Source organism: Ipomoea triloba, chromosome 1 (genome assembly GCF_003576645.1).
Source record: "Ipomoea triloba cultivar NCNSP0323 chromosome 1, ASM357664v1".
Taxonomy (NCBI): domain Eukaryota; kingdom Viridiplantae; phylum Streptophyta; class Magnoliopsida; order Solanales; family Convolvulaceae; genus Ipomoea; species Ipomoea triloba.
The window spans coordinates 5,975,367-5,997,014 of NC_044916.1; the positions used below are offsets into that span (position 1 = coordinate 5,975,367).

The 21,648-nt window shown below is 32.0% G+C and overlaps 2 protein-coding genes and 1 long non-coding RNA gene across 3 annotated transcripts; 1 reads left to right on the forward strand and 2 right to left on the reverse strand.

The window, feature by feature from the left end:
- Positions 1 to 2,366: 2,366 nt before the first annotated feature.
- Positions 2,367 to 5,277, reverse strand: LOC115995941 (uncharacterized exonuclease domain-containing protein At3g15140). The gene is made up of 6 exons (XM_031235092.1): positions 4,992 to 5,277; positions 4,681 to 4,889; positions 4,050 to 4,130; positions 3,532 to 3,657; positions 2,880 to 3,003; positions 2,367 to 2,756 (listed from the first exon to the last, which is right to left on the reverse strand). Exons 1-6 carry the CDS (start codon positions 5,226 to 5,228, stop codon positions 2,556 to 2,558), a joined length of 978 nt encoding a protein of 325 aa, XP_031090952.1. The 5' UTR covers positions 5,229 to 5,277; the 3' UTR covers positions 2,367 to 2,555.
- A 1,980-nt stretch (positions 5,278 to 7,257) lies between these two features.
- Positions 7,258 to 7,957, forward strand: LOC116001460. The gene is made up of 3 exons (XR_004094233.1): positions 7,258 to 7,514; positions 7,614 to 7,667; positions 7,771 to 7,957. It is a non-coding gene; the product is annotated as an uncharacterized LOC116001460 (long non-coding RNA).
- Positions 7,958 to 19,529: 11,572 nt separating this feature from the next.
- Positions 19,530 to 20,299, reverse strand: LOC116019130 (homeobox-leucine zipper protein ATHB-52-like). Its single transcript, XM_031259284.1, has one exon. It carries the CDS (start codon positions 20,297 to 20,299, stop codon positions 19,706 to 19,708), a length of 594 nt encoding a protein of 197 aa, XP_031115144.1. The 3' UTR covers positions 19,530 to 19,705.
- Positions 20,300 to 21,648: the final 1,349 nt, after the last annotated feature.

Genomic DNA, 21,648 nt, shown 5'->3' on the forward strand with positions numbered 1-21,648 from the left:
TTGTTGCGTGCACACATAAATATGCATAAATATTAATTGTGTATTAGTTTCTTTTTAGGATATACTATACAAGTTTTAAATTTTTGTTTTATTATAGAGTTTGTATATATACAAGTTTTAAATTTTTGTTTTATTATAGAGTTTGTATAAATTTTTTGAAAATTTCTTTTTAGGATATACTATATACAAGTTTTAAATTTTTGTTTTATTATAGAGTTTGTATAAATTTTTTGAAAATAAAATGTTTTTGAAATTTGAAATGCACGTATAGGACTTCAATTCCTTAAAAATTATCATGGATCGTTTTGCTATGTCTCTCCAGCTTTGCTACTACTACAACAAAACCTCTAAAAAAAAAAAAAAAAAAAAAAACCTTTGAGGATTTGCTTTCATTTAATTAGCTCACTTTGATGGTAACATTTGTCAAAGTGCTGGAAATTCCGTATACCAATACCATCTACTTACTGAATGGTACTATATATAGTTTTAGAAACAATTCAATACATATCACTATATCACAATCTTATTAAGACATTTAAAAACAATATGTATTTGAATTTTTTCAAAGCTCAAGTAGTAGACCATCTGACCTAAAGTTATCAAATTAAAGTTTCCTAAACCAATCAATGACAATTTTACGAGATTTAATTTAAAATTATGTGTTTAAAGTGGTTCATGAGATTAATCCAAGTGGTAGACCACCTAACTTAAAGTCGCCCAAACTTTTTAAGATAGTCAATGACAGGGACTAACTAGCGATTCTGATTAATCTATATATATGTTTGAAGTGTATACATGCACTATATGTGGATATATCATATCACAAACAAGACAGTTTTCCCTTAGCCTACGTGGTACAGGTGTTTACCCATGGTGTAGAATAATTACATGTGATACGTGTATGCGATATATGATGTGTTTTTGCAAAATATTCTGATCTGCATGCATGTAGTACAGACAGCCGAACCCACACGGCTATTTACGTGAACACTACGTCACTAATTTTAAAATATATTAAGACTAAAGTTTTAATACATACTTACCAATTTTTTAGTATATTATTAAATATTACTAAATATCTATAGATTTTGATATTAATTAATTAAACAAGATATTGTGATCATATATCATAATCTAAGGTGAAAATTTGTACTATAGTCATTGTTAATTGGAGTGGTCAAAGACCTTATCGTGAAGGTAACCACTTTCCAAATCTACCCTAACCTTATAGAAACGAAAATCATAGCCAGACTAATTATCATATCCTTGAGGTTTTGACATTCTAATTAATGTTTGATGGAGAGGGATAATTTAATTTGAGGCTTAATTGCTACGGGACAGATTTTCCATTTTTTTTTTTCAAATAGACAAAGTAGAATTCACAATATATATATATATATTTATTTATTTATATATATATTTATATTTATATTTGCTTACTTTATTTCTCGTGAACTAATCTAATTTAATTTTGACTAAACCATTTATACATATATTCGTTTTAAAACTGGAATTTTGTTTTATGAAACAAATTGTGCTTTTTCAATAATACATAATTTACATTTTCGAATATCAAATTATCATTAATAAAGCTAAAATAAAAACTTATTCATTTTTTTTTGAAAACTTATTCAATTTTTTTTAGTACTATTAGCTCTGTTACAATGTAGTATCTGTTCATAATTACTTTCTCAATCTACTGAAGCTCCCACCCACGACCTCCCATTTGGGAGAGCTACTTCGTATCACTAGACCATAAATTCATTATTGGAAAATTTTAATTTATTCAATTTAATTTGACTAAATATGATTTTTTTTTGAATAGTGAGAGCGAGAGCATGGACCCTTGTCTCTAAATGCCGTAGAGCCAATGCCGAGTATTTGGTAAACAATGGATTTCGCATACTAACTGAGCTTGAATCTAGAGGGTCAAACTTGAGACCAGATCAATCCTCATTGGGAGCTAATATGATTATTTATTGTATTTGAAGACATTCAGGATTTAAAAAAAAATTATTTAGGGTGTGTTTGGTTTGCACATGGGAATCGGAATCGGTATGGGTATCAAATACTTGGTAAGGGTAATGGGTTTTGGTGAAAGTATTTTGCATGTTTGGTAGTAGGGTGGAATGAAAATGATTATTAATAGTTGGGGTAAAAAGGAGGAAGGGAAATGAAACCCTTATTTCATTAGGGTATGGGTTTTCCAATTAACGAGGTATTCCAAACCCATAGTAGTATTCTAAAAACTTATCAACCAAACAATAACAATCACTTTGATACCCATACCTTATGCCTAAACCCACCTTTAGTTTTGCAGTTCAGTAACATACATCAGACAACTTATAGTTTGTATGGAAATGTGATGAACAGGGAAACACCAAGACAACTAAGTAATATCAAAACATCAACGTCCTGTAATTCTGTAATAAACATCTAAATGACCTTAAAATTTCCAAAACTATTAGTTAGACTTCCAAAAAGAATCTCAGTAAAAAGCTACAACCTTCAAATTAGTCAAAAACCTGATTCGTTTCAGGTTTTAGTTTGCTCAACTACCTGATACGGTTTTCAAAAAGAAATTTTACAACTTCAGGAGAGTCAGGATTTCTTCTAGCAGTAACTTGCAAGTAGGCGCCGTCATTTAGCATATGCTGCAATACCCTCGCAATGTTTTTCGAGTCATCAATTCCAAGATGGTGACTGCCCAACAACGGAATATTTAGTTCCCTCATCATGGAAAGCATCCCCGGGGCCTGCAGTGCCACAAGTAAAGCAACATTGTCGTTAACTATTAAAAGGTATGCACCAAAGAGGGGAAAAAGCCCTTGGCAAGAGCAACAAAATACCGGATGAGAAGAGGCGAAGTTTATCCTTACCCTCCTCTTGTAGAAGTTTAGATAGATGTCTTTCAAATTGATCCATTCCATAAAATATGGTGGGAGTTTCATCTTTGCTACTTCGCATTGCTGGGGGACTTTTGTTTTCAAATCCCAATTCCCACTGTTGCAGGCAAATTACAAATTGGTTATCAGCGCACATTCCCTCGAACAAAAATTCTTACTTTCCATAACCATAACATAAATCTGTTCCTTCTATTATTTTGGGTTTCAGGAGAATATTGTATGCAGGATTTCTACATGACAAGCATTTCAGAACCTCACACATGCATATGCACTGCAATTAGACAGACCAATGAAACAAAAGGACAGATTCTAAAAGATTGGGTAACTGGTTTATCCTAAGATGAGAAAGCCAACAAGTATGCGCTGGAAAATAAATTGGGACCATAGAAACAAATCAGCCCCAAAAAGTTCTCCAAAAACAGAAGAGATTTGGCCATTGCCAATAACTATAAGAGGATTCACATATTGTCTTAAAAGAAATATTTAAAAAAAAATAAATCTTAAACCCATGTTTCTGTTAACATCTATTTTTTTTTTCTCTTGCAGTTATGAGTTCTCTTTTGCAGTTGGATTTTAGATCAGAAAACTTTAGGGGAGCTTTGATCTTCCATTTTCAGAAACTCACCAAGTTACAAATGCAGCCTTACTCAGACAGCCACCCCGCTCCTTTCGCCATAATTCATTTTTAACTAGCCAAGTTTCAAATTCTTGAATAACTTCCTTGAATGGGATAGCTGTATCATGCCAAACCCTGCAAGAGTTTATTTACTAGGAAATTAAAACATTATGCATTGTTCACAAATTTGTGAATGCTGGACACAAAATCATGCCCAGAGATGTTAAGTCTAAAGGAGGATGAAACACCATACGCGATGCCTGCGCTAAAACCATAAAATAGGAGATAGCTGGAGGAAAATAATTCTTCATTACTGGATTCTAAATTTTAATCTTTTGAGTAGGTTTGAGAGTTCATATCTTTAAGTAACCAAACATGCTTCCCACCTCTTAAATTCAATTTTATTAATCCTTCCAATTATTGGATCCATTTTTGTATAATTGCACAAACATGATAGCTATAAAGGAGGTGAACCATATTTTAGACAAAGATACACAATCTTGTGAAAGGTAGAGGCAATATCATACCTGTCAACTCCTATTTTTCCATATTTTCCTTCTATATATTCATTTATTCTTTTCTCCGTCATTTTTGAGGGCCTGACAAACCTGTAGCAATATAGTGAAAAAAAAGAGACAGAGCTAAGTGGTTGAAACTAATACTCCCTGAACACAAATAATTTATCTTGACATATAACATACTCGACAGGCATGGAAACAAAACGTACTATGGCCACTTGTTATACAGAGTAACATTCTATCTAAAAGGCCATAACAATTCCAATGCTAATGCTATAACATTATTTCTTGAAGGCCACAAATCCTGTCGGGCCAGGTGTGAGGTCCCGGGGCGAGGGATTTCACCTTTTGTGGGTATGAAATTAACAAACTGACATTGATATGACTTGGCTGAAAGAGGCAAAACATTCAGAAGCTATCAAAGCCATTCTAAAATTTAGCAGCGCCTAAATCTTGGCATCCTGCATCTGTTTATTTGAAATATTTTCTTTACTAAAATTTTCATACAGCTTGACACAACAATGCTATAGTTTTCAATGTGTATAAAATCCAAACCTAAAATTCTTATTACTGCTACTGTAAAGCTCTCAATCCTCAATGGTATGGCACCAGAGAATATGATAAATGAACAGAACCTCACCTATGAAAGAAATCGATAACATCCATGGTTTTCGTATCAAACAACAAAACCGGAAATTCAAGGATTTCAACTTTCCCTTCCAAATCAAGCACGAGGAGAAACTCTAAGCCCTGCTGCTGCAAATTCCTGGATTGCAAAGCAGTTGCCGTCATTTCCCCAGAGACGGAGCAACTGTGATTGAACCTCTCAATATGAATTGCATCATCCATCTAAGTTAAAGCCAGAAAAAGGAAAACTATATAAGTAAGTTGGAAACAGTGAAAATTTCGTGTTTACAAGCGCCCTAAGAAGTTGCTGAGGAATGTTATTACCTTAGTGCACTTACCTTGAGTGAAGTACAAACACGTTGGCCTCCACCGGGTGTTCTTCGGCGGAGGTGCCGCAGCAATCGGAGACGAGGTGGATTCTTCCGCCATGGAATGGACGGCAAAGGCGCCGATTTGGCGGTTGCGTTGGATACAGAGAGAGAAAGGAGAGGAAGATGTAAAAGGAAGCGGCGGAGAACGGACAGGATTCCGGCTAAACACAGAGACCCTTGAGAGAGCCATTTGCGTAGAATTATTGGCCGACGGCCTGAGTGAGCACTGAGCCACTGAGCAGTGGAGTTAATTTATTTGTTTTTGTTTTTGTTTTTGTTTTTTTTTTTATTAGGCGTTCATAAACTTTTGTAAACAATTAGTCAATTATTCATTTTGATTACAGAAAAATGACTACAATAGATTTCTCATAATTCACAATCTTAAGTAAAAAAAATCAATAAAACAACTCTAAAATAACTATTATTATTATTATTATTAGGGCAAAGTTAGAATATTTCAACAAAATAAAATTACCTTAGAAAATGGAGATAATCATGTTACTTTGAAATATTATTGTCACTAAAGGAATCCTCCAAATGAAGTGAGAGAGATTGCTGATCACATGGCAATGGATGTCTAGGCCTGTCGAGCTTTTTGTTAATCTTCTCAGCATTGGTGACATGTATTGGCAAATTATATCATGGAACTTTCATGGTTCACATTATTTGTGTACTAAAAATTCATTATTTGGAATACTATCAAATAATGGGCATATAGTACACAAATAATGTACATTAAAAAATGAACCTAATGTATTTAAAATATACACTTTTATTATATTAAAAATGTACATCCTATAAGTGGTATACCTTACAAGGTGAACCATGGTCCATGATATATGATTGAAGTATCCTAATAGATATTGATATCACATTTCCCATACCTACTACATGTTATCGAAATAAATTTTTAAATTCTTGCTTCCTTGCTTGTCACTTGACGTATATCTAAAATATTCAAATTTCGTAGACACAAAGAGGGTTAGACACGCAACGAATTAAAATGGGCTTGTGATAGTGGCGAGATGAATTCATTGTGACTCTCAGGATGTGGTGCATTAGATCAATAATGATATTGGCTTGATGGGTCCGATCGGGATATTATCTGAGAGTGCAAGAAATGGATTTTGAGAAACTGGGAAGTCAAGATTAGCCACGTGCCTAGAGAGAATAACTTTGTTGTTGATTGGCTCACTAAACTTGCCCTTAGGAAACAGTGTGGCTGGATTGAGGTCATGAAGCCACATGATGAGATGATGCGTCGGCTTGAGTTTGAGAAAGTGCAAATGACTCTCCTTAAGAGGAGCCATGAGAGCTAGCCTTGCTTCTAGCTAGGGTTTCCGTCACTCGCATTCGTCGATATCTCTTTTTCTTATTCTACATATATGACTGTTGTCTCTCTAAAACCTGACTTCCTCCCTCTTCTTAACCAAAGTTTGACTTGCTTAATCAACTTTAACAATATGAAAGAAATTAAAAATAAAAATAAAAATTAGCTTTATACAAAAAAAAAAAAGGAAAAGGCTATGGAGAATTTTTATAAAATAACTCTACGAACGCATTTAAAAATGAGTCACACTTATGTGAGACCTTCTCACGGATCTTTGACCGCGAGACGAGTCGGGTCGAGTCATATGAAAATGTATTACTTATATGAAAAAATATAATATAGATCAGAAATAAAATATTTATTGCTTATAAGTGAAAGTGTAAATGCAATACTTTTACATTTTGATGTAAAAGTATTAAAATTTGCATTAAAAGTATTACATTTTCCCTTATAAGTGATGTTGGCAAATGTTTGTTACTTATAAAAGACAATGTAATACTTTTAAATCAAAATGTAAAAGTATTACAATTTCTCATATAAATAATAAATATTTTATTCTGATTAGTATTACACTTTTGTGTATAAATATTACATTTTAATCTTCACCCGACATATTTCACGGACAAAGATTCGAAATACAATTTCACACAATTTTTTACCTTTTAAAAATTAGTTAGGAAGAATTTTAAAAAATGATTACTCTCTCAACGGAATTAAAAAAAAAAAAAAAAAAAAACTCTCAACGGATTAATTTATCCGTTGAGAGTCTGTGTGTTCAAAATTTTAAGTGGGCGCATGATATCTCCCGCCAGTCCGCCACCGATCTCTCTTTTTCTTATTCTATATATAGGGCCTGATGTCTCTCTTCCCCCAAAATTCGCTCTTCCCTTACAATCTGCCTCTCTCTTCCCCCAAAATTCCCCCCAAAGCAAATATAGTCTTCAATTCCACATCTTTGAAGGGGGCGCCATCTCAACTCTTCTAATCGGGCTTGTTCCTTTGTTTCTTGATATAAAGAAAGATCTCAGATAGAGTTGGAAGAGGAGGAAGGATTGTGAGATACCCAGAAAGAAAAAGATTTCATTTTCCGAAGCATATTTGAAAGAATGGCTTCAAGACCCGTGGTTCAACATCAAAATAGAGGAGGTAATCATATATCTGATTTCGAAGATTTTATTACTACTATGATTCTTTAATCCTCGCTCGATTGATGGTTTTTTTTTGGTGGAATATGATTCTTTACAGCCGCAGATTTCTAAGGTTTCTTTGCCCACCAGATTCTGTTAGCTCAGATTTTAGGTTGCTACCTATCTAATTCTAACTACTGTTGTATTTTGACAGTGGTGATCATATATATAACTGATTTCGAAGATTTTATTACTACAATGATTCTTTAATCTAGGTTGGGCGTCTTGAATAAAGGTTTCATCGTATAAGAGAATGATAAAACTTACCCAGAATCTATGTGGCATGGACTCTGCTGAAGTAGTTGAAGCTGAAGACCTCGATGCCCCTTCGTCGGGCACGGGAACCAAAAAATAGGATCATCAGCCCATGTAGCTTCAGATGAAAGCCGTAGCGCCAGTGCTAGCTGCTGCGCCCAGCTCTTGGACGACGAAGAGCCGCCGCCACCTAGCCTCAGGTCGCCGCCGCCATCATTTAACTGTCCATAAGATGCATCAGGATTGGATAACGACGACATGTAATAGTCGCCGGAGATCGAGTTCTCACCGAAGCTACTATCGCTGGATTGTCTCTGCAACCCAATCGACGCGGGGTACCCGGCGTGCTGATTCGGTTCTGCGACTGAATCATTCTATGATCAATCAAGTCCCAATCAAATCCCTTATCACCTTTCGCCTTATTCTTCTCCCCTGAATGAGACTCGTAAGCTGGCACACCAGCTCCGGGAGCGGTAAACTTCGGTAGCTGGTGGAAGTTATCGTTTGGAATCTGACTCAATAAAGCATAATTAGGTTTTCTTTTAGGTATTTCCATCGAAAATTTTCAGTCAAATCATAAAACACAAAACCCTAGCAACCTCATTACTGTAGCAAATACTTCTAATAACATATTCTCTCTCTCACCATATTTCTCTCTCTCAAGGGTAATGACATTTCGTTGGTACAAGTGACCGGATGAGAGAAGACTTAAACATGAATTGTCCAAATTGTCCCTCCACTTAACGCCGAATTGACAGCTCCGCTAACAGAGGACAAATTTTGGTGATAACACTAAAGTCTGGGATCTGATACCAAAGTCGTTTAGGACAAAATTGAGAAAAACCACTATAGTCGAGAACAATTTTGGGTATTAACTCTATATAGATATAAACGTAAGCAATGTGTCGAATTGCATATTTTCTCACCTAGAAGTGACGCATATATTGTATATACGTCAAAAAGATGCGGTCAATACAACCAAAATCACACTTGTAACCCAAGTCAAATTAGGAGATTAATTTTTAAATCCACTAGTGAAATACACACGAAATATGTGACACACAAAAGTACTCATAAGGAAATAAAACTAAATATTTCAAATTAAAATTACGTATAAAATATACGTAGAAAGAATGTTTAAAAAAAAGAAGAAGAAGAAGAAGGAGAACGGTAAAAAATAACAAAAAAAAAAGAAGAAGAAGAAGAATGAGAACGGTAAAAAATAACAAATTACGCAAGGTAAATAAACAAGCATAACAAAAATCAAAATGAAAAAAAAAAAGAAGCAAAAATGATGCAAAAAATCATTTTACAAAGTAAAAATAACACTTAAAAAATGATAAAACACACAAATGTATTCAATAAATTTTAAAAACCTACAACTATACACCAAAAATGGGGGCAAAATTCTCCGTGAGCTATGAATATAATATATATTTTTAATATATTAAAAATAGGCAAAATGGTCAAATAGACCAATGTACTAACACTGATTATTCATCTAGCACCATGAACTAAAATATGGTTCATCTAAGTCATTATACTCCTAATTATTTTTCATCTAGCATTTTTAGCTCATTTCTAACAAGTAACCCATCTAATTTGTTGACATGGAAAAATAAAATAATAAAATACGATGACATGTTATTTATATGAATATTTTGGATGATTTTACCCTATTTCATTAATGAAGAAAATGATTTCTTGCAATGAAATAGGGTAGAAGTCAAAGTTGTTATATAATGTTTTAATTACAGTGTACTGCACGACTGTGTATGTATAGTGGGATATTCAAAGTTGTTCGGCAATGAAATTACATGAAAATCGATATATTAAAATTAAATATAATAACTTAAGATATTATATTGGGTAAATTTTATTATTTTATAAAAAATAATTTAATTTTTATATATCAATTTTCATGGAATCTCATTGTCAAACGACACTGAATACCCCGCTATACATATACAGTACACTCCGCTATACATACACAGTATACTATAGTTGAAACTTATATAACAACTTTGATTCCTGCCCTATTTCTTTCCAAGAAATCATCCAAAAATACAATATCTTAAGTTATTCAATTATCCAAAAATCCAAAAATATTAATTTATTTTTAAAATAAAATAAAATCTACCCAATACAATATATCTTAATTTATTATAAAAATAATTTAATTTTCATATATCGATTTCCATGAAATCTCATTGCCAAACGATAATGAATACCTCGCTATACATACACTCATGTAGTTAAAACTTTATATAACAACTAGTATTTTGACCTGTGCGTTGCACGGAATGAATTTGTTATAATATTTAAAGAAATATTTGAATTGATATACAATTATATAAATTATAACATCGAATATGAGTATGAATAAGTGTATAAATGCAATTATAGTATGAGTCTTCCTTGCATGCAACAAATATCACAAAAATTCAGTGTTCTAAAATAAGTGTATAAATGCAATAGGTAGATAATTTACATTATTGCATCATATTCATTAATTTAATTACTTGTCGTTTAGTTATTGCAAGATCTTGAGATACACTTATATTTTGATATTCAGAATGTATAACTATATTAGAGAAAAATTTACATGGGAGTAATGGGATAATCAGTTGAGTAATTGTTGGTTGACCGTAGAGCGTTGTGTTGGAGGAAGAAGATGATATATAGTGAAGATGATATTGCCCTTCACTATATATTATCTTCTTCCATCAACACGTTGATATTCTCTGGACAAATAACTGTTGGAAACAAATTAGCATAAAATGGCAATATTGTGGTACAAATATATGTGGGGTCCACTTTCGATTTGGGTCGGGTCAAAGTGGATTCGTGTTCTTCGTAGTTAGACGAAAAGATTGATATATTGTACGCTCAAAACTGATAATGGGTGAATGAGAAATTGGTTCTCAAAGTTGACCCATTTGAGTTAGAAAAATATAGAGAAAAACCTTTCAAAGTAACTTTTGTCCCACATTGGTTTGAGAAGTGGTTTGCACCACTACTTATACAAGAGTTTTTCTAAGGCTTATTGAATTGTATAGCATAGAGGCTCTCTCTCTCGCGCGCAGGGGGGTGCAAATGAAATCCCAAAATGACCTTAAAAAGGCTTGACTCGTGCGTCGACACCTGCATGCACGAATGTCGTCATGTCGTTCAGAAAATTGGTTATTTATTACAATATTACGCAAACCATACCATAATATTATAGGTTTGTTTTGGGCGGGAAGTTAAAACTGAGGATATTGTTTTATTAATAGTATAGATTGCATTGCGGAGAAATATATATACTGAATTATTACCATTAGCAATTCTGGTCTAGAATTGTATTACGAATAGGAACGTAGGGAAGAATATATTTTATTAGGAATTCTATTTTAATTTACAATTGTATTAGGGATAGGAATTGTATTACCATATTTTATAATATTACGCAAACCATAATATTATAGATCTGATTTGGGCGGGAAGTTAAAACTGAGGATATTGTTTTTATTAATAACTAGTATTTTCACCCATGCGTTGCACGGAATGAATTTGTTATAATATTTTAAGAAATATTTGAATCGATATACAATTATATAAAATATAACATCGAATATGAGTATGAATAAGTGTATAAATGCAATTATAGTATGCGTCTTCCTTGCATACAACAAATACCACAAAAATTCAGTGTTCTAAAATAAGTGTATAAATGCAATAGGTAGATAATTTACATTATTGCATCATATTCATTAATTTAATTATTTGTCGGTTAGTTATTGCAAGATCTTGAGGTACACTTATATTTTGATATTCAGTAAGTATAACTATATTAGAGAAAAATTTACATATGAGTAATGGGATAATCAGTTGAGTAATTGTTGGTTGACCGTAGAGCGTTGTGTTGGAGGAGGAAGATGATATATAGTGAAGATGATATTGCCCTTCACTATATATCATCTTCTTCCTTCAACACGTTGATATTCTCTGGACAAATAACTGTTGGAAAAAAATTAGCATAAAATGGCATTTTACTGGCAATATTGTGGTACAAATATATGTGGGTCCACTTTTGATTTTGGTCGGGTCAAAGTGGATTCGTGTNTGATATTCTCTGGACAAATAACTGTTGGAAAAAAATTAGCATAAAATGGCATTTTACTGGCAATATTGTGGTACAAATATATGTGGGTCCACTTTTGATTTTGGTCGGGTCAAAGTGGATTCGTGTTCTTCGTAGTTAGACGAAAAGATTGATATATTGTACGCTCAAAACTGATAATGGGTGAATAAGAAATTGGTTCTCAAAGTTGACCCATTTGAGTTAGAAAAATATAGNTAATGGGATAATCAGTTGAGTAATTGTTGGTTGACCGTAGAGCGTTGTGTTGGAGGAAGAAGATGATATATAGTGAAGATGATATTGCCCTTCACTATATATCATCTTCTTCCTTCAACACGTTGATATTCTCTGGACAAATAACTGTTGGAAAAAAATTAGCATAAAATGGCATTTTACTGGCAATATTGTGGTACAAATATATGTGGGGTCCACTTTCGATTTGGGTCGGGTCAAAGTGGATTCGTGTTCTTCGTAGTTAGACGAAAAGATTGATATATTGTACGCTCAAAACTGATAATGGGTGAATAAGAAATTGGTTCTCAAAGTTGACCCATTTGAGTTAGAAAAATATAGAGAAAAACCTTTCAAGTAACTTTTGTCCCACATTGGTTTGAGAAGGGGTTTGCATCACTACTTATACAAGAGTTTTTCTAAGGCTCGCGCGCAGGGGGGGTGCGCCGACACCTGCATGCACAAATGTCGTTCAGAAAATTGGTTGGCCTTGCGGGTTGAATTATGCAAAATTTTCATATTTTTTACAATATTACGCAAACCATACCATAATAATATCGATCTGTTTTGGGCAGCAAGTTAAAACTGAGCATATTGTTTTTATTAATAGTATAGATTGCATTGCAGAGAAATATATATACTGAATTACTACCATTAGTAATTCTACTCTAGAATTGTATTACGAATAGGAACGTAGATAAGAATATATTTTATTAGGAATTCTATTTTAATCAATTGTATTAGGGATATGAATTGTATTACCATATCTTACAATATTACGCAATCCATAATATTATAGGTCTGTTTTGGTCGGGAAGTTAAAACTGAGGATATTGTTTTTATTAATAGTATAGATTGCATTGTATAGAAATATATATACTGAATTATTACCATTACTAATTCTAGTCTAGAATTGTATTACGAATAAGAACGTAGAGAATGATATATTTTATTAGGAATTCTATTTTGATTTACAATTGTATTAGGGATAGGNGATATATTTTATTAGGAATTCTATTTTGATTTACAATTGTATTAGGGATAGGAATTGCATTCCAATATTTTACAATATTACGCACACCAAAATATTATAGGTCTGTTTTGGGCGGGAGTTAAAACTGAGGATATTGTTTTTATTAATAGTATAGATTGCATTGCAGAGAAGTATATATATACTGAATTATTACCGTTAGTAATTCTAGTTTAGAATTGTATTACGAATAGGAACGTAGGGAAGGATATATTTTATTAGGAATTCTATTTTGATTTACAATTGTATTAGGGATAGGAATTGCATTACAATATTTTACAATATTACGCACACCAAAATATTATAGGTCTGTTTTGGGCGGGAAGTTAAGACTGAGGATATTGCTTTTATTAATAGTATAGATTTCATTGCAGAGAAATATATATATTTTATTAATAGTATAGATTTCATTGCAGAGAAATATATATACTTTATTAATAGTATAGATTTCATTGCAGAGAAATATATATACTGTATTATTTCCATTAGTAATTCTAGTCTAGAATTGTATTACGAATAGGAACGTAGATAAGAATATATTTTATTAGGAATTCTATTTTAATTTACAATTGTATTAGGGATTGGAATTGTATTACCATATTTTACAATATTGCGCACACCAAAATATTATAGGTCTGTTTTGGGCGGGAGTTAAAACTGATGATATTGTTCTTATTAATAGTATAGATTGCATTGTAGAGAAGTATATATACTGAATTATTACCATTAGTAATTCTAGTTTAGAATTGTATTACGAATATGAACGTAGAGAAGGATATAGTTTATTACGAATTCTATTTTGATTTACAATTGTATTAGGGATAGAAATTGTATGACCATATTTTACAATATTACGCACACCCAAATATTATAGGTCTGTTTTGGGCAGGAGTTAAAACTGAGGATATTGTTTTTATTAATAGTATAGATTACGCACACCAAAATATTATAGGTCTGTTTTGGGCGGGAGTTAAAACTGATGATATTGTTTTTATTAATAGTATAGATTGCATTGTAGAGAAGTATATATACTGAATTATTACCATTAGTAATTCTAGTTTAGAATTGTATTACGAATAGGAACGTAGAGAAGGATATAGTTTATTAGGAATTCTATTTTGATTTACAATTGTATTAGGGATAGAAATTGTATTACCATATTTTACAATATTACGCACACCAAAATATTATAGGTCTGTTTTGGGCGGGAAGTTAAGACTGAGGATATTGTTTTTATTAATAGTATAGATTTCATTGCAGAGAAATATATATACTGTATTATTTCCATTAGTAATTCTAGTCTAGAATTGTATTACGAATAGGAACGTATGAAAGAATATATTTTATTAGGAATTCTATTTTAATTTACAATTGTATTAGGGATAGGAATTGTATTACCATATTTTACAATATTACGCACACCCAAATATTATAGGTTTGTTTTGGGCGGGAGTTAAAACTGAGGATATTGTTTTTATTAATAGTATAGATATAGATTGCATTGCAGAGAAATATATATATTGAATTATTTCCATTAGTAATTCTAGTCTAGAATTGTATTACGAAATTATTTCCATTAGTAATTCTAGTCTAGAATTGTATTACGAATAGGAACGTATGAAAGAATATATTTTATTAGGAATTCTATTTTAATTTACAATTGTATTAGGGATAGGAATTGTATTACCATATTTTACAATATTACGCATACCAAAATATTATAGGTCTGTTCTGTGCGGGAAGTTAAAACTGAGAAAATTGTTTTTATTAATAGTATAGATTGCATTGCAGAGAACTATATATACTGAATTATTACCATTAGTAATTCTAGTTTAGAATTGTATTACGAATATGAACGTAGGGAAGAATATATTTTATTAGGAATTCTATTTTAAGAACGTAGGGAAGAATATATTTTATTAGGAATTCTATTTTAATTTACAATTGTATTAGAGATAGGAATTGTATTACCATATTTTACAATATTACGCACACCCAAATATTATAGGTTTGTTTTGGGCGGGAGTTAAAACTGAGGATATTGTTTTTATTAATAGTATAGATATAGATTGCATTGCAGAGAAATATATATATTGAATTATTACCATTAGTAATTCTAGTCTAGAATTGTATTACGAATAGGAACGTAGGGAAGAATATATTTTATTAGGAATTCTATTTTAATTTACAATTGTATTAGAGATAGGAATTGTATTACCATATTTTACAATATTACGCACACCCAAATATTATAGGTTTGTTTTGGGCGGGAGTTAAAACTGAGGATATTGTTTTTATTAATAGTATAGATATAGATTGCATTGCAGAGAAATATATATATTGAATTATTACTATAGATTGCATTGCAGAGAAATATATATATTGAATTATTACCATTAGTAATTCTAGAGAGAAATATATATATTGAATTATTACCATTAGTAATTCTAGTCTAGAATTGTATTACGAATAGGAACGTAGGGAAGAATATATTTTATTAGGAATTCTATTTTAAATTACAATTGTATTATTGATAGGAATTGTATTACCATATTTTAAAATATTACGCAAACCATAATATTATAGGTCTATTTTGGGCGGGAAGTTAAAACTGAGGAAATATTATAGGTCTATTTTGGGCGGGAAGTTAAAACTGAGGATATTGTTTAGGTCTATTTTGGGCGGGAAGTTAAAACTGAGGATATTGTTTTTATTAATAGTATAGATTGCATTGCAGAGAAATATATATACTGAATTATTACCATCAGTAATTCTAGTATAGAATTGTATTACGAATAAGAACCTTGAATTATTCCAACTTTGCCCTTGTTAACTAATCCTTATATAATAATAATAATAATAATAATAATAATAATAATAACAACAACAACAACAACAACAACAATAAACAACGAACAACAACGTATATAGAATAAATATATATTTATATAATCAAATATACATGTATGTATATTTATATATTTATTTTTTTTAATATTAAGCATTGATATACATTCATACATATAAATTAATAAATACACACGCCGAAGACACATATAAATAAATAAATAAATAAATAAATAAATATATATATATATATATATATATATATATATATTGAGGAAATTATAGTAAATTGATTCATATAACTTAAAATATAACCTTTAACCAAACAAAGTAATATTATATTCCACAATTCAAACCAAACACATAAGGTAATCTTACATTCACACAATCTCACATTACTTTCTTGGAGATAATCCTATTACCTGATGTAATCCAAGATTCCGTGAACCAAACGACCCCTTAATGTAATATAACATTACTAGGTAATCTAACTTAACCAAACAATATAATATATGTTACCATGTAGTGTTATAGTATTCCGGTTACTGTTTCAAATGGGTGATCATAGATTTTAACCTCAATAATGGGACTTAGATTTTTTTACTAAAAATATTTGAAAAAGTATAAAAACATACACTACATTGTAAATAATCTATTTTAAAAAAATATTACCAAACCCACATTAATCAGGTAATTTAAGATCAAATGAACCAACATAACTTTTCTCCCAGCCTTCGTATCTTTGACTTCTGCTCATGTATGGAAAGGAATGTCGAAGCCTTCCCCAAGGTAATTTATATCACGGATCAGAATTCACATAGCATTTTGGACTTTGAATTGAAATGATGAGGTACAAAATTCATACTCGTAAGATATAAAATTTTATAACACAAAATACAAAGAATCACAACACAAGACACATACGCATGTTATATATTTACTTATTTTTCAAATCTGATTTGGATACATAATTTATGTTCATAGGCACAGAATTTCACAACACAAGACACACAAATTCATAACATAAGACACAATTACTAATTTGTTTCAGGTACATAATTCATAATCTTAAGGTATAGAATTTCATAACACAAGGCACAAAAACTCACAACATAAGACACATACACATGCACTATGGTCTACAGTGCATTGTAAACCCTGGTCGCCTGGTATAAGGATTGCGGCAATTTATATCATAGACTAGGGTCCACATAGCATTGTGGACCCTGGATCAAAACAATGTAGTTTAATATTTAAGCTTTAACAGATTTCGTAGCTTCCATTTTCTCATGTTTAACACAAATTTTAATTTATTCTAGGTACAGAATCCATACGTTTAAGGTACAGAATATAATTATGTAACATGAGGTACATAAACGAATAACACGAGATACATATATATGTTTTCTATTTTACTTATTCTCATATCTGATTTATGCAAATAATTTATGTCCTATAGGCACATAATTTCATAATACAAGACATAAATTTGTAATATAAAGCACACAATATGTTTTGTGTTATACAACTATTAATCAATTTCAGGTACAAAATCCTTAAGCTTAATGTACAAAATTGCGTAACATGGGATACATCAACGCATAACACGAGATACATATATATGTTTTCTATTTTACTTATTCTTAGATCTGATTTATGTAAATAATTTATGTCCTATAGGCACATAATTTCATAATACAAGACATAAATTCGTAAAATAAGACACACAATATGTTTTGTGTTATACAACTATTAATCAATTTTAGGTACAAAATCCTTACGCTTAATGTACAGAATTGCGTAACATAAAGTACAGAAACGCATAACACGAGATACATAAATATGCTTTACAATAATTAAAAAAAAATCTGTAACGCGAAATGAATAACAAACGATCGCCATTAAAATTAAAGTTCAAAATGTCGTCGTATAGGACCCGCAAATTATTGTGTGGACCATGCCACAAAACGACGTCGTTTAATTCTTAAAAAAAAAAAATTCGCTCCTTTGATTTTAACGGCCTCAATCGTCCGTTATTCATTCTCTCCTTCGCTGATGTGTGGTCATCGCATTGCTCGCTCATTCTCTCCTTCGCTGCTTTGATTTCCTTTTCTCCTCTTCTCTCTGCAAATTATTTTCGAATTGCTTGGCAGATTGATTTCCGATTGTTGATTTATCTTCACAAATTGCGATTTCCTTGTCTGCAAATTCTCTTCGTGAATTATTTCCTTCTCGCTTCTCTCTCAACTTAATACAGGTATTTACATGCGATTTAGGTTTCATTTTTAATTTGAATTTCGATTTATATTGTTTACTTTTCTATATTGCAGGTGATTCGAATGCTTTGATTAATGTTGAATTGATTTCTGCAATTGATGTTGATCCAGGTTTGTCTTTTGCTTATTTTTCCTGATTTGCATTGCATTGCAGTAAGTGTATTCTATTTAGGATTTGGTTAGTTGATTGGACAAGGTACATTATTTTTGCACATAATGTACATTATTTAAGTGCATAATATACAGTATAGGACCAGGATCCACGGTATAACGCTTGAAGGACTGCTTCCCCGGCTTGAAGTCTTCCTTTGGGCCTCTTCCCCTTTAGTTTTGAGTTGGGCCGTGTTGAACAACCCTTTTTTCTAGGGCTGTCAAGTAGGGCCGAAGCCCGTGGGCTGGCCCGCACCCGCCCCGCAGTGGGGCGGGCTAGGGCCTCCAAAAAGAAGGCCCGCCAATTAGCGGGCCTAACGGGCTTTGCCCGCGGAAGCCCGCAGCCCGCGCGGGCTGACCCGCGGGCCATGCTATTAAAAAAAATTAATATATATAATTACTTATTAATTATAGATGATATATATTACTTTGAACTTTGAAGACTGAAGAGTGCATTGATTTGAATGTTATGTTTGAATTTTAAGATACTAAGTATTAATGTGTAATAAAATGTAGGAATGTTTTTACTTTGTTTATGTTGTTTCCCTTGTTTGATGCGTTATTGTGTTCTATGTTTTTATAATTTAATGATTTTGGTGGTTTTTTAATTAGTGGGCTGTGAACAGTGTGAAGTTTGTTATATTATATTAATCTAATATCATATATTTTATTTTAAATATTATTTAATATTTAATTTTAGATTTTTTAAATATTTATTAGTAGGCCCGCGGGCCAGACCGCCAAACCCGCAAGCCCGCGCGGGGCGGGCTTGGGCTGTATACTTCCAAGCCCGCGGGCTTCGCGGGCCGGCCCGCATAAGCCCGCGAAAATAAAAGCCCGCAGCGGGCCGGGCCTAATGGGGCGGGCCGGCCCGCTTTGACACCCCTACTTTTTTCATTATTCCATCAAGCATGAATACACACAAGAAAAAATGTCTTTAATTTAACATACATCGAAAGCTACCACCCACTGCAGGTGATACCTTGAATATTAAATTGATAAACATATGAGTGAGCTGGATTAAAAAAACATAGAACTAAAGTTCTTATAATTTATGTTCACCAAAGGAGAGAAAAAAACAAAAAGCAATTCAAACTTAACTCCCACTGGCCACTGCCATATGAATTGATGAAAAGAAATGAAAACCATCTTTCCCTGGGGAATTGAAGTCAATAAAGATTGCATACAATTAATAGCTTTTATTTATAAAATAAAATAAAATTCATTTATGCATGTTATTAGCCCCAAAAATCTTTCCCATTTGCCCAACTCGAACCAGAATTTGTATTTGACCCATCTTCTGCACCAACCAGGGAAGCATACAGCTCCTCAAACTGCAACCCCTCCTCATCATGGAAACTGGAGCTCATGCCTTCATCACAACAGCTTGAGTTATAATTAGGCGATGGAGAAAATGAAGAAACCCTAGCTAGGGCTGCAGCTCCTTCTTGCCCTTGTGATGATGACCCTCCAACCACCAACATCCTCTCTTCTGCCCTCTTCAGCTCTTCTCTCAGCTTCCCCATCTCTCTCTCCAGATGTCTCTTCTCAGCCAACGCGCTCTCGAGCTTCACCTGGAGCGCACTGTAGTCGAGCTCCAGGCTCTGGCTCTTCCATCGCGCTCGCCTGTTCTGATACCAAATTGCAACCTGTCGCGGTGGGACCCCTAGGTCCCGCGCGAGCTGGAACTTGCGCTCCGGGTCGAGTTTCTTGTTCGAGTCGAAACTCGCCTCCAAGAGCTTCACTTGGTCTTGGGTTAGCCTCTTCTTGTTGTGGTTGAGAGATGATGATGAGTGGGTTTTTTGCTTGGTTTGAGAGTTCAAGAAATTCATGTCAGGAGCTGATGAGGTGAAGATTTAGGGAGTTGCAATGAAATGAAATGAAATGACACGAAACGTCATATATATGCTTTTATTATATGGTATGGGTTGATATATAGGCCAGGGAACAGATGAGGCTTTAATTTAATGTTTGGTATATATGATTATTTTAATGTTCTTTGATTTGATATCAGCTGATTAACTAATGTGTTTGCCATTTTGCCTAGCTAGCTATAAAGTAAAGACTTATCAATAATAAGAACGTTTATAGCCACCTATATATACTAAGGGGTTTTTAGTTCGCATATGAGAATTGAAATCGGAATTAAAATTAAATATTTGATAATTGTAATGAGTTTTGGTAAAAATATTTTGCATATTTGGTGGTATGGTGGAGTTGAAATGATTACGAATATTGATGTTTGGTTATGTATGACACTTATGATCCTATAATGGGAATAAAAGTTTTTAAAATACAAAAATAAAAAAATTAAGACAATTGATCTTAATATAATGACATTCAAAGCACCAATATGAAAAAAAATAAAAAGAATCTAAAAGCACTAATTCAAACCTAAAAATCATATTACTAATAAGATTAAATGATACATATTTTAATTAGGGAATGCGAATTTTAATTGAAGGGGTAATCAAATCTCATAGTTGTGTTTTAAACAGTTGTCAGCTAAACAATAACTATGATTTTGATTCTCATTATATTCCTAGTGTGCAAACTAATGAACCAAACACATCGTAATATACCAAGTAAAATACTGTTTTTTTTCCTAATTTTATCTTTAATGTTTACCAAGAACATTTGGTTCAACTATTTTGATTAACATGTTTGGTGGAAGGTTATCTTTTATATTAAATAACCACTTTAATTTAATACTTCAATAGATTTAATAATAACAAAAGACAATATATATATAATGATTTTTAAATTTATTTAAATAAATATTAAAAATAAAAAATAAAAAACTAACCACAAAAAATAGTCACATCAAGAGTGACAAAAATTAACTTAAGAGAATCACATTTTCTCATCAAGACAAGGGAAAAAGCTAGCTTATGTGACAGACATATAACTTTCAACTCCCTTAGAATCTTAAGATAACATAAACCGAACACTTGTAAGTGACATTCCAATGTAACATTCCCTTGGTAATATATACAAAACTCTTTATATATATATATATATATATATATATATATATATATATATATATATATATTTGATTAGAACATTATACAATTTTCATTAGAAGTAGTGTTAGAGTCAGTTTAGGCATGACTTACTCTAAAACGGATTAGGTCGGGTAGGGTTAAGACTAGCCTTTCTAGGACCATGATTGGGACCA

Excerpts from the sequence above, each read along its gene's own strand:
- LOC115995941 (XM_031235092.1), bottom strand. The coding sequence starts at position 5,228 with ATGGCTCTCTCAAGGGTCTCTGTGTTTAGCCGGAATCCTGTCCGTTCT. Across the intron at positions 4,131-4,680 it reads GTTATCGATTTCTTTCATAG|GTTTGTCAGGCCCTCAAAAA; the intron begins GTGAGGTTCTGT and ends ATATTGCTACAG. Across the intron at positions 3,004-3,531 it reads AAGGCTGCATTTGTAACTTG|TGGGAATTGGGATTTGAAAA; the intron begins GTGAGTTTCTGA and ends TGCCTGCAACAG.
- LOC116019130 (XM_031259284.1), bottom strand. The coding sequence starts at position 20,299 with ATGAATTTCTTGAACTCTCAAACCAAGCAAAAAACCCACTCATCATCA.